At 47.1% G+C, this 17,860-nt stretch overlaps 1 protein-coding gene across 4 annotated transcripts in view; it reads right to left on the bottom strand.

Annotated features, from left to right (window-relative positions):
- Nucleotides 1–235: 235 nt before the first annotated feature.
- GBF1 (golgi brefeldin A resistant guanine nucleotide exchange factor 1) overlaps nucleotides 236–17,860 on the bottom strand; it is a 209,735-nt gene continuing 192,110 nt past the window's right edge. For 3 of the 4 annotated variants that reach the window (XM_063133218.1, XM_063133219.1, XM_063133221.1), the window contains 5 exons: nucleotides 15,527–15,628; nucleotides 14,271–14,384; nucleotides 13,789–13,966; nucleotides 3,736–3,873; nucleotides 236–1,628 (listed from right to left, as the gene is read on the bottom strand). In XM_063133218.1, coding sequence (XP_062989288.1) covers nucleotides 1,342–1,628; nucleotides 3,736–3,873; nucleotides 13,789–13,966; nucleotides 14,271–14,384; nucleotides 15,527–15,628 — 819 coding nt within the window. In that variant the 3' untranslated portion in view covers nucleotides 236–1,341. The remainder of the gene's footprint in view (nucleotides 1,629–3,735; nucleotides 3,874–13,788; nucleotides 13,967–14,270; nucleotides 14,385–15,526; nucleotides 15,629–17,860) is intronic. The other variant, XM_063133220.1, reaches the window with a different exon arrangement.

Raw genomic sequence — 17,860 nt, 5'->3', positions numbered from 1 at the left:
AAATTCCCAGTTAGTGATCTGTCCCCTCCCAGTACTTCTTGCTGAGCATCCCCACCTTGAACTATTTAAGAGACCTCTTTGCTTCAAGAGAAGCAGAGATCAGCCTTTGGTTAGTTGTGCTGTGCGTGACAAATGAGCCAAGGATAACCTGCTCCCACCCCATAACTGGCCCCACAGGATCTAGAATCAAAAGGCAGTTGGTCCAAGTTGGGGAGAAGGAACTTTAAGCCAAATATTTCATTTACAGGTCATATTTATTCCACTGTAAAAAGTCAGTTGACTCCATATATATATACACATATATATATATACACGCGCACGCACACACAGTCACCTGCTGTTCCACACAGTAGACACTGGCTTCAGTTCCCAATGGGATTCTGCAATAAATGTGGAGAATTTTAGCCTAATGCAGAAGAGGAAGGAAGCACTAGATGAGACACATTTCACTCTGTTTCGTGCTAAGGCCAGTGGTGCAGGAGAGCAATGGCATCCCTCTAAAATGAAACACTGCTAGCAAGGATTGGAAGGGAAATTTAGCAGCCCATTCCTGAAGGAGCTATAGCATGAACAGTAGAGGCCACTTCGTGCCCACTCCCAGAAGCCTCTCACCTCATCGGGCACAATTCACCCTCTATCTCACTAGGAGGCAGCGAGCACAAGTTCAGAAGTCCTGGAAGGTGCACAGCTGGTTTAAAATGAAAGGAGACAGCCTCTAGTGTAGAACATGGGTCAAAATGCTACTGCTCACTTAGTGGTCTCAGAGAGAATTTCCTTCTGCTCCAGGCCTCTCATCCTCTGGTCTTGTTCAGTGGGCAGAGATCTTTTCCAGCTCCTCCCTAAAGGTCCAGCATGACATTGGCAAAGCTAACCAGTCAAACACCCTGAAGAGTCAAGACCCAAAGAGTGGCACTAGGAAAAGCCATGTTCTGGGAGTCCAGTGCCAAGGAATACTGACACCAAAGCAAAGGGGCATATGCATACTGGGAGCTTCTTTACTCGACTTCTGGTGGAATATGGCTCTTTTAGTTCCCTCTGTAAGGAGCTCTTGCCATTCTTGGGATCACAGACGGCAGAAGGTCTGTGGTGAAGGACTGGCTGTTGCTCTCGAACTCTAAGAAGAAGGGGAACTGGCCATCAACCAGACAGATTCCTTCTGCCTAAAGGGAGCCAGGCCAGGAGATCTGGGATGAGGATTTTGGCCACTGGGAAATTGGGCTGCTACTCTTCTGTAATAACCTTCCCTTCCCTATAGCAATCATGGCTTCTACCATACAGAGGATGGCCAGTATCCTGTACTGTCATCACCCCTGCAGCCAGCTGTCCTCTTTATTCCTCTCCTCAATTGACTTCAGAGGTCGCCATGGGGTCATTCGGCCGCTGCGAGGCCAGAAGAGGCACAGGGGAAGTGGCTTCTATGAGGGCCGGGTTCAGGATAATAGGCAGAGTCATAGGTGGCACTCCCACCTGTAACGGGGAGGCCAAAGGCTGAAGAATAAGAGGTTGCTGTGCCATCGATGGAGGTACATCTTTTGCCGAGCTCACTTTCACAGGGGCTGCTGAAGACAGAAACTGAGGTCCGGAGAGACCAGAAGTACTTGGGCCAGGCATCAAGGCACCCTCAGAGTCTGCGGAGAATAAAATAATAGATTTTACACTTAGAATCATAGAATAGTATTTATTTATTTATATTTATTTATTACATTTTTATACCGCCCAATAGCCGAAGCTCTCTGGGTGGTTCACAAAAATAGAGTTGGAAGGGGCCTACAAGGCCATTGAGTCCAACCCCCTGCTCAATGCAGGAATCCACCTTAAAGCATACCTGACAGATGGCTGTCCAGTTGCCTCTTGAAGGCCTCTAGTTGCCTCTTGAAAGCCTCTTGAAGGCCCACAACCTCCCTAGGTCATTGGTTCCATTGTTGTACTGCTCTAACCAGAAGTTTTTCCTGATGTCCAGCTGGAATTGGGCTTCCCGTAACTTCAGCCCATTATTCCGTGTCCTGCACTCTGAGGTGATCGAGAAGAGATCCTGTCCCTCCTCTGTGTGACAACCTTTCAAGTATTTGAAGAGTGCTATCATGTCTCCCCTCAATCTTCTCTTCTCCACGCTAAACATGCCCAGTTCTATCAGTCTCTCCAGTTCTTCATAAGACACATTAATCTCCAGATAATAAGTCCTATAACTGCCGCGACTTCTGCAGTTTCACACAATTCACTGTTATCCTTGTTCAGGGGATTAACTCATGTGATTGGCAACATACAAAGGGCCTGTGGGGCCATAAGTTTAGCCCTGTCTCCACGTTCATGTGGCTTTTCCTAATCCCTCACATGATGAGAGGTAACTTCTGCAGCACTGAGCCTCCTCTACTTGTGGACATTCCCTGCAAGATTTAGAACCCTGATTCTAAAGAACCTTGATCTTCAGAACCCTCTTCACAGCAGAAATGATCCGTCAACAACTGAGGAGGAGCTGCACGACTTCAGGGATGGGGATGAATATGGGGTTCTACAGCCCCTTTATCTGTATCACTGTTCAGTCCAGTAATGCCTGAACTCTTGACTAGGCAGACATGTGCACAAACAATTTCTCCTTTTTCTTCCTCTGACCATCACCTGATTACTTTCTTTTCTTCCCCTGTCTGATCTATTCCCTGTCTCAATCATGATTTTTTACTTCTGAGGTTCTCCTTTTCTATTGTGTATCCTCTTTAAGTTTTAAAGGCACTTTATAAACTTGTCTAGCTTTAGCGTTTTTTAGCTTAAGCTGCATTTCTTTTGATTAGTTTAAACCTACTGCCAAGTGAGTCACTCCTCTCTTCAATTAGATCATGTGATGTGCTGCATCAAATCCTGTACTGGCTTCTCCCTCAGCAAGTTCCTCCTTGCCCATGTCTATACTCCTGTAACTCTATCACCATCAGCTGCTCTCTTAAATGGCTCTGTCCATTCTTCCTTTCCCCCTATACCAGTACTTCCTCCCAGAACACACAGGGCTCTCTCCCCCCATTTAAGCCTATCCTAAAAACCCAATTTCTACACGACTTCTTTGGCTTAACCTCTAACTCAGGAGTGTGCAACCTGTGGCCTTACAGTTGATTTGTCCTATCATTCCCATCAGTACTAGCCAGCATAGCTAATGGTGAGGGATCATGGGAATTGTAGGCCAACACATCTGGAGGGCCTCGAGTTGCCCACCTCTACCCTAACCGAAGCCCCAGTATGTGCAATTGCATCTGCTTTCATTCATTCCATGTCATCCTTGCCTTTCTCCAAAAGCAAGGGTAGCCCCTTCTCTGATGACCTTCTGCTGGAAGGCAAAGTGTCTTTATTCATACAGGCCTTTGGCCTCATTAGCTGCCTTGTTATGGCCCCAGTAAATGTTCAATCTGTTTAACTGGCTGTATTTTATTGATGTTTTACTTTTTATGGTTTAAATTTTTACTTTGTATTTTACTATTAGCTACTCTGAGCACCACTTGTTGTGGTGAAAAGACAGGATATAAATTTTAGAAATGAATAAAATAAAGTACTCCCTCCACTCTACTTTGCTGTATTCTCCACACTGTTAGACTAAAAGCAACTTGGGACAAGGATCTGATTGTTGTTGGGTGTTTTTTTGCTTGCATTCGTCTATAAAGCCTCATATACATATAAGAAAGAAAGAAAGAAAGAAAGAAAGAAAGAATACTGCTTAAAGTGGTCCATTCTTTCGGAAGTATAGGTAGGACCTACCACTGGTTGCCAGCTCAGGAGACTTCTCAGAGGGTCCAGAATGGATGGATGGCCTTGCATCCCCTCCAGAGGAATGTGGCACAGCAGATACTGTTGGTTTTGGAGGATGCATCTCTACTGGTAATGTAGAAACTGGGTCTAAATAGAAGCAGCAAGCAGAAAACTTTATACCACTTGGGGAAAATGGCTTTGTGAAGTCAGACAATATGTCAGAAGTCTATTTGAACACGTTTGAGCAGAAGCCTCCCATAGGACCCTTTATCAGGGAAGCAAAGTCTTGACCCATTGTCTGGGAGGGGGAGAATCGCATTTCCGTCCCATTGCTTCCCCCCACCCCTGCTTCTGCCCCACGATACTTCCTCTTTCTTCACACAGGGGAAGAAAGAGGAAGCAAACAATGACCACGTGGCCCATTCAGTGGGCGTTTTTATCACGCTGCTTTTCCTGCACGCAGAAGGAAATGGTGGCACGTTTCGCTTCCAAAAAAAACACAAACAGATTTACCGAGGTCTTATTTGTTGTGGAAAGAAGACCAGAAGGAGCGGGAGGCAGACGGCAGCATCAAAAGGACCACAAAAAGTCGTGAGTGGGCAGTAAAGACAGGTTGCGTACCTGTAACTGTAGTTCTTCGAGTGGTCATCTGTGCAGTCACACATATGGGCTCTGCGCCTGCGCAGGGCCAGCTTCGGAAACTTCTATAGCTGAAATCTTTTTCAGCATGCTCAGGGGTTCCCGCCAAATCCCCTCAGTTCCTGAAACCGCCTAGACAGTCTCACTGAGGAGAACCACCAGGTGACCAAAAATATTGACACCATAGTGGGGACGGTGGGAGGGCTGTGTGACTGCACAGATGACCACTCGAAGAACTACAGTTTACAGGTAAGCAACCTGTCTTTCTTCTCCGTGGTCTCTGTGCATCACACATATGGGTGATTAACAAGCTGACTTACCGGAGGTGGGTGGTGTCAGTTGGTATATGAGTAGTCATAGGATTGCCGATAAGACGGCACGCCCAAAGGCACAGTCTCTGCGCGCCCTGATGTCCAGGCGGTAGTGACTGGCAAAAGTCAAAGGTGTCGACCAGGTAGCTGCTTTGCAGAGGTCTGGTAGAGCGATCCCTTTTTCAAAAGCTGTAGAAGTGGCCACTCCTCTGGTGGAGTGAGAGCGCACTTTCCCCTTCAGCGGGGGGCCAGCAAGTTCATAGGCTAATTTGATAGACTGAAAAACCCCAGCAGATATTCTTTGAGTCCCTTTTGTTTGACCCATAACAAACAAAAAATCTTAGGGATCTCCGGAGAGTCACTGTTCTGTCCAGCGTATGTAGTGTCGACTCAAGAAGAGTTGTCGGCGCAAGGAAAAAGCTTGGCAGAGTAAAATCCTGCCCAAGGTGAAAGGAGAAACAACCTTTGGAAAAAAAGCTGGGTCCGGTCTAAGGACCACTTTGTCGGCATGGAAAACCAGATAAGGTGAATCCATACAGAGTGCCGCTAACTCTGATGCACGTCTAGCAGATGTTATGGCAACAAGGAATGCCACCTTAAAAGTCGGTAAACGCAAATCTGTCTTTGCCAACGGTTCGAAAGGCTTGGCAGACAGTGCTTTGAGCACCACGGAAAGGCTCTATTGCGGAACAAAGGAATGAAGGGGTGGAACTGTATCTTTCATCCCTTTCATAAAGCGCTTAACCAGTGGATGAGTGAAGACAGAACAGCCCTGAATCCATAAATGTGAGGCAGAATCGCTGCCAGATAAACTCTAAGTGAGGAAACTTAAGGCCTCTTTTAACAAGGAAAAAAGGAAAGTGAGGATGGTGGAAATAGGCTCTGAAAGGGGTTTCTCATTCCTACTTAGTGCAAAGGAGGAGTAAGCTTCCCATTTGGTAGCATATGATTTTCTAGTCGCTAGTTTCTTAGCTGCTAGAATTATGTCCCATATTTCAGGGGGTAAGGATTGACAGTCTAACATTGTGGTTTCTACTATGAGGTCCAGAGAGCTCAATAAATTGAGGATTACTCCCACTGTCTTCAATAGCATCCTCTTCTAAGATGCCACTAGAAGCCAGTTGTCTAAATATAGGTAGACTTTCACCCTGTGTAGGCAAATGAACTTCCATATATTTTGCAAACATTCGGTGGGCTGTGCTTAGGTCCAACAGATGCACCCAAACTGGGACATATCGGTACCTATGATAACCCCAAGGTACCTCTGGCGAGTGTTCTGAATGGCTATATGGAAGTATGCATACTTATGTGTATGGGGCAAAACCTACTCCCTTGTTGAGGAGCAGCATTAAGAAAGACAGTGTGTCATCTGTAATTTGCTGGTTCTGATGCAGGAAACGAGATGAGCAATGAGATTGAACAATCTTTCACCATCGGATGGTAGGTCCTCAATCTAGTTCACAGAGTGAAACCTGCTAATCATAGGTATGCATGCAAAGCGCCAGAGCGCGCACCATCGCTCTCAACTCACAGTGAAGTGACGGGTCATGTAAAGTTGCTGACAAGAGGAAAAGTTGTATCTGGACATCATAACTAGATAGTGTATGACTCTGGGGCCCAAAGCAGATGAATATGTTCTGAAAACTCCCCTTGGGGCTAACTGAACTAATGTAGAATTGGAACACGGGTGCATAAAGAAAAAACCCCATGTCCATTACTGGACCTTATGTAAAGATTCCGCACTTTCTAATGTCAGAGCCATCAAAGAAGGGCCCTACCAGGAATTTTTAACTGTCAGAAGCAGTGCTGGGAGGAAAAATATTGACACTGGAGTTGGCTTCTCAGTACATACAGCATGAGATACAAAATCCTGCACTTTATTTTCCTAGTTATGTGTCTCAATACCAAGCCTGGTCATCCTCAATGACCGGGAAGTGGTATAAGTCCTCCAAAGGAGGTTCTGCCCTGTGTAGGTGATGCAGAAGAGAGCAATGTTGAGACCGACTGATAGTCCTCAAAGGATTGAAGGGAATCAGGTCTGTTCTTATGCTCTAACTCATCTTCCCCAAGTTGATCTCCTGATGTCCCATGGAATGGGGGTGGAATGGGGAAGAGCTAAGTAATTGTGCTGATGCACTGTGGCTGTAACAGCTGAGCCCTGTGTATCGGTCGCAATGACAGTGATCACGGTTGTACGTATCCCCATCACGGTACTAAACCCATGCTTGTATGGTATTCTCAGGAGACGTGGCCCGTTTAACATTGTATGCCCTCCTCTTCCAAGGAGGGGGAGAACCCCAAGAATGATGACATCAGACATCATGGTAATAAAACGTTCTCCATTGAAAGCAAAGCACTCAGAGTGTAGAGACTCTGGAAAGCGGACCTTGAAATAGGTGGTTAGCTTGCAAGGTATACACTGCCTGATGTGGTGGACAGATGTCCATTGGCTTTGGAGGGGAGAGATATTACATCTCATCCTCTGACATTGAAGCTGCATGCGAGATGCCCTCTTGGTATCAAGAGTCTCAGCGTTTGTACCAAAGAGCTATTAACGTTATTGCCAATCTCGGTATCAAGGGTTCCAGCCTTGGTACCGAAGAAACCAGTTATGTTATTGTCATTTTCAGTACCAAAAATTTCAACCTTGGTACCAAAAAAGCCAGTTATGTTCATTGCCAGTGTCAGCATAGAGAACTCCAGCGTCTGCATTGTAGATGCTAGTTATGTAATTGCCACTGTTGGTATCGAGGGCTCCAGTCTGTACCGAAGAAGCTACATTGTTGCCAGTCTCGGCATTGAGGGATTCATTCTCGGTACCGAAGAAACTAGTTATATTGTTGCCAGACTCAGTACCGAGAGGCTTCAGGCTCCGCACTGAAGAAGCTAGTTATATTGTTTCTCGGTATTGAGAGCAGTCTAGGTACCGAGAGGTCACATCTAGGCACTGAAGAAGCTAGTTATATTGTTGCAAGTCAGGGTACCGAGAGGCTTCAATCTAGGTACCGAGAGGTCACAGGCTAGGCACTGAAGAAGCTAGTTATATTGTTGCAAGTCTCGGTATCGAGAGGCTTCAGTGTACTGAAGAACCTAGTTATTATTGCTACCGAGGAGGCAAGCCATGGGGACTCTAACAGTAGTGGTTAGATCTGGCTTCCATCGAACGGCAGATCCTCTATGCGGGTGCGTGCCTGCTGGGACAGCCCTGCGGACCTCAGCTCCGCATGCCGTCATAGCGCAATGGAAACTACCATGGCTTTGAGGTGCAGTCAGTAGCGTGCTGTGCTGTATTAAGCTATTGTCGAGAAAGTCTCATAGCCTCAATACAAAAACATCTGCCAGTTCCCTTTGGTCATCTGGCAAGAATCCGGAGAGAGATGTAATATTCCCCCATAAAAAGAGCTTACGTTTTGCCATTGTGGCTTGGTAATTATGCACACGAAGGGATAAAGCTGCAGAAGAGTATACTCTTCTCTCCAGGCCGTGCAACCTACAGCCTTCTTTGTCCACTGGTGCATTATTTGTATGTAAATAGGAACGGGACAATTTAGTCCTGCATCTTATAAATATATGTTGTCTAGCCTCCTCGACGTTGTGGCATAGAGGAAGGCAGCTTCCATGATTGTTGTGCTGTGCGCAGCAGCACAGGCAGATATGGAATAGCCACTGGGGTTGATGACCCACAGTATACATCATCGTAAACTGGGTCATTAAATTTCTCTATAGGTTGGGATATTTGAGCCCCTAGGGACCTTGCCATTCTTTGTACCTTATCAGTAAACTGTGCTAAGTCCTCTGAAGGGGACACCACGTCTGCAGTGACCACGAGGTCATCTGGTGGTGATGTATCTTGTGAGGAGTCCAATTGGTAATCCTCCTCCGATGGAACATCCAGTCCCATGTCTGATGTAGGCAACGTTTGCAATGCTTCCGATGGTACCGAAGCGGTTGGTACTGCGGTTTGCGTTGGTTGCGGAGCGCGCCTCGGTACCGATGGTAGAGGCGGCGGTGGCATGGCCAAGACATCCTCTGGGAGGGATGGAGGGAAGATCGCTTTGGAGGGTGGTTGGCGGAAACGCGGGTACGGCTCGTGTTGCCGTTCCTACGGATACTGATAATAGTAATCTTGGTGCCTTCTGTGTCTCAAATCCTCGTAATAATACGGATGATACTAGGGAGGTTGCCAATCAGCGTAATAGTCCCACATTCTTGGAGGGGACAGATGTCGCTCGTCATAGGTCATATATTGAGGACCTGCTGATAAAGTGCCAATAGGTATTTGAGAATCAATGACAAAGGGCAAGATTCAGGTGCTTGATCATTTCCCAAGGCAAAAGTTTGAAATCTCTGCCACTTTGCCGCGTAAGATTTTCTTGTTGAAGGCTTTAGTGATGCCAACAATATATGGTCTACAGTTAAATCCTTGGTACGAGAGGAGGAATGGATGATATTCTCCATGCCGTCATCTTGAGGGTCGAGAGGTTTGCTTGTCGAACCCTGCCCTGGTGTTGAGACAACAGTGTCGGTATCGACGGGAGTCTGATGTAATTCCCGTCCGACAGTCGAAGGGCGTGGGAGAACCACGTCTGTCGAGGCCACCATGGTGTGATAAGGATGCAGTCCGACCTGTCTGACTGGATTTTGGCCAGCACCTTCGTCAACAGTAGAAACAAAGGAAAGATGTAAAGAAGATTTCCTTTCCAGGTTCTGGTGAAAGCATCTCCTAGCGAGTGCTTTCCTCTTCTTGCTCTGCTGCAGAACCTGGAACAAGCTGCGTTTTCTTCGGTAGCGAAGACATCGACAGCAGGGAGGCTCCAGTACCGAAAGAGAACGTCTCTTACTTCGGTATCGAGCTCCCATTCGTGGTCGACGTGGAAAGACCTGCTGAGGGCGTCCGCGATGATGTTTTCCTTGCCCGCTACATGGATCGCCGTCAGGTGAGTATTTCTCTTTATGCACCAGTTCCAAATCCTGAGTGCCGATCGATTCAGAGGATGAGACCTTGTCCCACCTTGTCTGTTGATGTACAGACAAGTGTACATCTACAGTGGTGTTGTCCATCGCGATCAGGACGTTTCGGCCCTCGATCATTTGTGAAAAAGTTTTTATTGCATTCTCCACCGCTAGTAGTTCTAGGTGGTTGATATGATGTTCCCTCTGGGAAGGAGGCCAACGGCCCTGAGCTGTGAGGGAGTTGCAGTGTGCTCCCCATCCGATCAATGATGCATCCATCGTGATCGTTACCGAAGGAGTTTCTTGCTGGAAGGGAACTCCTTCTAGGAGCGTCGACATCGAAAACCACCATTTCAGAGATGCCCTTACTTGCGTCGGGATCGACAGGTAAGTTCGCCGGGCATCGTGTCGAAGATAGAAAGTTCTTAAAAACCAGGCCTGCAATATTCTCATTCTGAGTCTTGCAAACCTGATGACTGCAGTTGTAGCTGCCATCAAGCCTAATAGCCTCTGAATTGTCCATGCCGAGACCTTTCGGCGGCTCTCGGTAGCGATGGCTAACTCTTGAAGGGTGCTTGCTCTGGTCGAGGGCAGGTATGCTCTCCCGTCCCGAGATGATAGGGTTACCCCTATGAAGTCCAGCTTCTGCTGTGGGGTCAAGATGGATTTCTCCTCGTTGACCCATAGACCCAACAAGACCAACAGGTTGAGAGTGATTGAAATGCCCGCTTACCAGATCTTTTTTCGGGACCGTGAAGTATCGGGAGAAAAACCCCTGGTTGAGTTCCTCTGCGGGTACTGGAGAGATGGCTCCTTTCGCTAGGAGGGTCTGTACCTCGAGAAGCAGAGGAGGGGATGGCGCCGTTACTTTCACCCCCGAAGAAGGAGGAAGGACATCGAGCTCGATGGCATACCCCGAGTTGATGATAGTGAGCACCCAGGAGTCTGATGTTATTGACTCCCATTGATGGTAATGTGGTGCTAGGCGGTTCGCAAAGGGAGGTGGATCTGGGATAAAGAAGTCAAACCCGCTGCTTCTTAGAGAAGTTGGGCTGACGTTTGCTTTGGAGCTGTTGTTGCTGCTGCCTCTGCTGACCTTTCGCTGTCGACAATTGTTGCCTGGCTATGGCTGAGGCCTCGTTCTGAAAAACTCGTGCCAGCTCTTTTTTGTCCTCTGGGAGATGTTCACATAGGGATCCTATTTTCTCCCAGAGGAAGAGCTGGTATCGTGCCATGGTAGCCTCGTAGGCTGATGCCCTGATGCCCAAAGAGGCAGAGGAGTAAATCCTCCTGCCCGTATGGTCCAACTTTCTGCCTTCTCTGTCCACGGGTGCAGAATGTGCCTTCTGTGAGTGGCCTTGAGCCGACTCCACTACGATCGAATTAGGTTTGGGATGTTGGACCAGAAACTGTACATCTTCCTCTTGGACTCGATAGAGGGTCTCTAGCCTTTTCGATGTGGCTTGAGTCATAGCCGGTGTTTTCCAAGATAATTGAGCCGTTTGCTTTAAAGCATGTGGAATAGGGATGGCAAGTCGTTGGTTGGTTGTGGACTGGAAAACGTCGTAGATTGGATCGACGACCGATTCATCCATTTGCTGGATCTCCAGTCCTAATGCCTGAGCCATTCTAAGCATATGGTCAAAAAATCTGACCATATCGTCAGAAGGGGAAGAAGGGTCCTTGTCATGAACCTCATCTTCTAGTGAAGGCATTGATGGAGTAGCCGACAACCCCGACTCAGAATCCAATGGGTAATTATCCTCAGGCAAGGATACTGTAACCACCTGGAGGTCTACATGCTCCGTCGGTACCGTGGTAACCGCAGCAGTCGATGCCGATGGCTGCGTTCGGTGTCGAGGCGTCGACACCATGGACGTTTGATGGGCGGGCGGTGGAGGCAGCGGTAGATGACACATCCTCATAGGCGGAGAGTGCGCATAATATTCTTCTTGAGGGTACTGGTGGTCACCCTGGAAGTATCGTTGTGGGCGATATCGATCCCATACATAGTCACCACATACTGATTGGGGATAAGAGTATTGAAAAGCTCCTTCCCATTGACGCCTTAGAGTGTGCCTTGGTGAAGGCGGTAGAGGGATTAGTCCCTGAACTTGGCAGGCTCTCAGAAAGAGGCCGCTGAAGCCGAATCCCGCAACTTGCCCTTCGATAGACTGCGAGGATGTGTCGGTACTGTAGCCATTGGTACCGACTGGGATCTCGATACCGAGGGAGGCCTCGGTATCGAAGCGGTCGGTATGGCAGGAGGAGTAGAGTGACTCCTAGCCAATTCCGCCATGCGGGATGACCCTAACGAGGGTTTTTTTCGCGTCTCGCTTCTTCTTCTTCTTTTTCTCCATTTCAGAAGAAGATTTGGGAGTCCGGGCCTTTTTGGAGATTTTCCTGGCCGCGGAACTCGCCAGTGACCGTCCAGGCGTTAGGGGTATCTGAGCCCTATTAGCCGCTCTGGAATGTTCAGGCACCTCAGTGCAACGGTCATCAACGGACTTACTGGCTGCCGTTTGTCCAGGCGTTAGGGGTATCTGAGCCCTATTAGCCGCTCTGGAATGTTCAGGCACCTCAGTGCAACGGTCATCAACGGACTTACTGGCTGCCGTTTGTCCAGGCGTTAGGGGTATCTGAGCCCTATTAGCCGCTCTGGAATGTTCAGGCACCTCAGTGCAACGGTCATCAACGGACTTACTGGCTGCCGTTTTGTGCATCCTCGAAGATTCAGCCAAGACTCAACTTTATGGCCTTCACCTAGGCACAGGATGCACAGGGAGTGCCCGTCAGTTGGAGGGAGCTTAGCTCCACATTTTACACACTTGCGAAATGGGGCCTTAACTGCCATACGGCTAAGCGCCGCGATCGAAATCGCTGAGGAAAATCTAACTACTAAAAAAAAATTTAATTTTTTTTAGATAGAATAGAAGAAAAAACGTTAAGAAGTGAGAAATAAGCGAAAAGAGGAAAGATTTGAAGTAAAAAAGGATTTTAAAGAGAAAACGCTAAGAGGTTTGGTTCTATGGTCTAAGAACAATGGCGGACGACGAAGAACTGAGGTAAGGGCGGGAACCCCATGGACATACGCGGTAGCGTGGGGGAGGGGTTCCCGCCAAAAACGTTCCACTCAGCTATAGAAGGTTCCGGTCTGGTCTCTGCGCAGGCGCAAAGCCCATATGTGTGATGCATAGAGACCACGAAGAAGAACCTCTCGGTACCTCCACTGCCTCCACTGCCTTTTTTCAGAACAACGCCCGAAGGCGGTCTGATCGGTTTTTTCTTGCTTGCCTCGAGAATTTTAGACAAAACACACAAGATTCCACAATGTGTGTCCCCCAAGCAAAGCAAACAAAGGGAATGTCCGTCGGTTAGCGTGATCTTCAGCCCGCAAACGGGGCACTTCTTGAAGAGGCCTTGATGTGCCATAAGCCACAAGGCTAACTAACAACAAACAAATTCTTTCTTTTTTTTAATATATATATATATATATAATAACTAAATAGAAAAGATTAGAAAACTAGAGAGAAAAGACAAGAAGGAAAATAGAATATTTTCAGCTGAGGTAAAGTATACCACACACGAGAAGTCTCCACAAGCTGTTGACCCTACAGGCAGTTGAAGAGAACTGAGGGGATTAGGCGGGAACCCCTGAGCATGCTCAGTGGACGGTGGGGGAGGGGTTCCCGCCTAAAAAAGATTTCAGCTATAGAAGTTTCCAAAGCTGGCCCTGCGCAGGCACAGAGCCCATATGTGTGATGCACGGTCTCTGTGCATCACACATATGGGCTCTGCGCCTGCGCAGGGCCAGCTTCGGAGAACAAGTGTGCGATAAAACGCTCGTCTGATGATGCTCTGAATCTGGGAGTTAACCTAGTAAGCTATCAGGACCATGTGTGCTGAGGCCCCAGAGTCCTTTTCAGGCAAAGAAAGCAATGGAGTTGGGCAACGTCAGCTTCTGGATCATCTAGGAGCATGGCTTCTATCCTTGCCTAGCCAACAGAGCAGAACCTCTGATTTGCTGCACTCTAGAGTAAAACCCAAACCTTAAAGTTCTGGCTCTTGTCTTATTCTCTGAATGCCTCTCTCAGAAGATAAAGGTTGTTCACCAGCTTTACATAATACAAAAGGAACTCCCTACTGTTTGCATACATACCTTGGATGACTGTCTGTTTGAAGAGCTCATCCCGCAGTTTTGGCAAAAAGCAAACTATACGTTCCCAGGTGATCTCCCAGAGATCTGAGTAGCCTGTTCGTGAGTCAGCACTGTGGAATATTCCAGCTGTGTCCATTACTAGCAGCATATTCTTCAGTGATTCAGGGATGGCCTCTGGCTGGAAGGCAAGACATATCAAAGAGCTGAAATCTGAGATCCTGGTATGCTTTTTCCCTGCATGGCCAACTGTTCTCTTAAGTCCTCTTTTCGGATTACTTCAGAGATCATCACAGGATCAGTGGGCCACTGGGAGACCAGGACAGGTGAAGAGGAGTGACAGACAAATATGTCATTACAGATAAAGAAGTGGAAGGATGTAGAGTAAAATGAGGATATTGCCAAAAGAGATGTTTACATTTGTTTGAAAGCTGAGTCTGACAAAGACAACTACTAAAAAAATGAAACCGCAGCAAGTCACATACCAACAAGTCACTGGAGCCGGAATGCATATATTTGTCCATGAAATCCAGAATTGTCAGCCACAAAGCAGCAAATGTTGGGAGGGAGAGTAATGGAGACAAGTGCTGCAGGAAGACCTAGAACAACATAGAACTCAGTAAGAATTGCAGCAAGAGAGGAAGAAGGGCCCAGAACTGCTGCCCTTACTTAAAAGGACATGCCCCAGGCGCCTTGTCCTAGATGGCTCTTCCCTACGGGATTCCAAATCCTTGGAACCAGAAATCTTCAGAAACGTTGCACCATATCTGAGCCCTCTCTGTTTTTAGGCTTTTAATCTTTTATAAGCCCTCTTCTGCACTTAAAAATCCCAAACTGTGACATATATCAATGTTATTAATTGGACAAAATATTACATACTAACTTAATCTTACCAAACATTGCCAAAATTAAGACAGAACAGATGACATGGTTAGGGATGACTAAAAATGTTATTTTTATGTAGAAATTTGGGGAATCAGCATCCTGTGTTTGTTCGTTTCCTGCAACTTCCCCATACATTTTAACTGTGAAGTAAACTTTGCTAATGGAAATAAAGCCTCTCCAGTAGTTCTCTAAAGGTTCTTGGTATGCACAGAGAGCTGAAATGAGTTCCTCCTGTACTGCTGAAATGACAGGAAAAAGGAAAGGAACCTCTCGTGCAAGCACTGAGTCATTACTGACTCTTGGAGGGACGCCAGCTTTCGCTGGCGTTTTCTTGGCAGGCCTTATAGCGGGGTGGTTTGCCGTTGCCTTCCCCAGCCATTATTACCTTTCCCCCAGCTAACTGGGTACTCATTTTACTGACCTCGGGAGGATGGAAGGCTGAGTCGACCCGAGCGGCTGCCTGAGAACCAGCTTCCGCTGGGATCGAACTCAGGCTGTGGGGAGAGTTTCAGCTGCAGAAACTGGACAGAATCCTTATTAAGTCAAGTTGCCCCAAGAAGGAAAGATGCGAGACATCTGTCAAGTCCAAGAACTGCTTTGATGAAGCTACATTAAGTTTTGCCTTTGTTTAATGACAGTACATATGTGGAGCAGGACTGCATTATAACCCAGGGCTACCAGTTCAAAACTAAGATCCCTGTCCAAAATGTGGGCATCAAGTGCCTCCTGCAAGCCAAGGCTCCAGCCTTCATTTCACTTTGCATAATGGGAACAATCATAGGACCTGCAAAGTGATCTGCTTAATATAAGGTAAGAAAGCTTCACCCTCTGAAAAGGCAAGTAAGAGGCCTTGCACCTTGGAGAGTAGAGTCGAGGCTCTCATTCTGGTCTCTTCCATCCCACCAACGTCTGCTGGGCTGATATTTTCCAGGAGTTTGGTCAGTAAAGGAAACAGCACCTATGTGATTCAAGATACCAAAATGCTAATAGGTAAGAACAAAAGACAGTATCTAAAGCATGTATTACGAGCAGGAAGCCTCTTTGCAGCCTAACGTTTGGCACAGGTCAAAACACAATGAAGGAGGAAGCATACTGACTCACCAACAGATGAAGCATTACTTGGGAGGGGGGAACAAAAAGGGAAAATAAGGTTGTATTATGAAAGTAAGTCTTCTACAGTGCAGAAGGCTACACCAATTTTTGCCAAACTCCTCCACATGAACAAGTTTTTTATTGGCCTATACAGACAACATGGTAGCACTCTTCAAATACCTGAAAGGTTGTCACACAGAGGAGGGCCAGGATCTCTTCTCGATCCTCCCAGAGTGCAGGACACGGAATAACGGGCTCAAGTTACAGGAAGCCAGATTCCAGCTGGACATCAGGAAAAATGTCCTGACTGTTAGAGCAGTATGACAATGGAACCAGTTACCTAGGGGAGGTTGTGGGCTCTCCCACACTAGAGGCCTTCAAGAGGCAGCTGGACAGCCATCTGTCAGGGATGCTTTAGGGTGGATTCCTGCACTGAGTGGGGGGTTGGACTCGATGGCCTTATAGGCCCCTTCCAACTCTACAATTCTATGATTCTATGAACACATCCTTCAATTAATAAGTTACCACTGAGAAAGACCAGATGCAGGGGTTCACTGCAGTGCTAATGGAAATTCGCTGCCTACTTATAGCTATGTGGCAAAGGGTCCATTTGTTGGTTTTGCTCCAGTGCTTCTCTCAGTAGCCCCAAAGAGCACTTCCTCTGAGGTTCCCAAAAAAAAATTAATATAAAATAGGGATGGGGAACATGCAGCCCAGCCCACAGGAGATTCCATCCATCCTTCCAACTTCAGGCCTGTCAGAGACAGGAGATAAGGGATTTCCCCTCCTCCCTCCTGTGCTGCAATCAAGCTTTTAAAATCTATCATTGGACCAGAAAAGGTTCCCTGACCCTGATATAAAAACATCCATCTTATGGCCGCAATTCAGAATGTGGGAAGGAATATCAACTCCTCAACTGGTGGCAGCTGTTCCAATAGGCTGGTGAGCAGAGCAGCAAGGTTATTTCATTGCCTTGTTGAAAGACCAGCTGTCCTTGGACCTCCCCCAACTGTCACCTTAGAGGATGCTTTTCATCATCAGGCTACCTGAACTATTTCCATCTCAGCTGATCACAAATCTAGCACTGGTGCTTGAGGCTCCTTTCCCCTCCCTCCCCATCCCTTCCCCTTGTGTGTCATTCTTTTAGATTGTAAGTCTGAGGGCAAGGACTGCTGTATTACTGATCATGCTGAGCTGCCCTGGGAGCCTTTTTGGCTAAAGATTTAAATGCTTTGAACATCATCATCATCATCATCATCATCAGACACACTATACAGCTTCAACATCTCATGGCATCTGCACATGACAGAGCTCTTTGCACTGTATTATGTATATGTTCTCCAAAACTAGTATGGAGATCCAAAGCTAGTGTGGAGATCCATGGACAATGGTAACTTGGAAATTCATATCTTTAGGCACAGGTGTAAGGCAACAATACATGACAACCCAGTGCCCTTTTATGTCCTTACTAAGCACATTAAAGTTTGAATGGACTTCAATATATCTGCAGCAAAGGCATTTTCTTTCATACAAAAGTCCCATCTGTAGCAGCCAATTTTGGCTGAAATTATGAAGCGTCTCATAGAATCATAGAATAGCAGAGTTGGAAGGGGCCTACAAGGCCATCGAGTCCAACCCCCTGCTCAATGCAGGAATCCACCCTAAACCATCCCTGACAGATGGTTGTCCAGCTGCCTCTTGAAGGCCTCTAGTGTGGGAGAGCCCACAACCTCCCTAGGTAACTGATTCCATTGTCGTACTGCTCTAACAGTCAGGAAGTTTTTCCTGATGTCCAGCCGGAATCTGGCTTCCTTTAACTTGAGCCCGTTATTCCGTGTCCTGCACTCTGGGAGGATCGAGAAGAGATCCTGGCCCTCCTCTGTGTGACAACCTTTTAAGTATTTGAAGAGTGCTATCATGTCTCCCCTCAATCTTCTCTTCTCCAGGCTAACCATGCCCAGTTCTTTCAGTCTCTCTTCATAGGGCTTTGTTTCCAGACCCCTGATCATCCTGGTTGTCCTCCTCTGAACACAGTCTCTGACTGTATAAAGCTCCAATTTAACCCTGTCATTCACCGTGTGTACATTAATGTGTGAAC

Source organism: Elgaria multicarinata, chromosome 8 (genome assembly GCF_023053635.1).
Source record: "Elgaria multicarinata webbii isolate HBS135686 ecotype San Diego chromosome 8, rElgMul1.1.pri, whole genome shotgun sequence".
Lineage (NCBI taxonomy): Eukaryota > Metazoa > Chordata > Lepidosauria > Squamata > Anguidae > Elgaria > Elgaria multicarinata.
The sequence above is the reverse complement of the archived record's forward strand: the minus strand, read 5'-3'. Positions and strand labels throughout refer to the sequence as shown.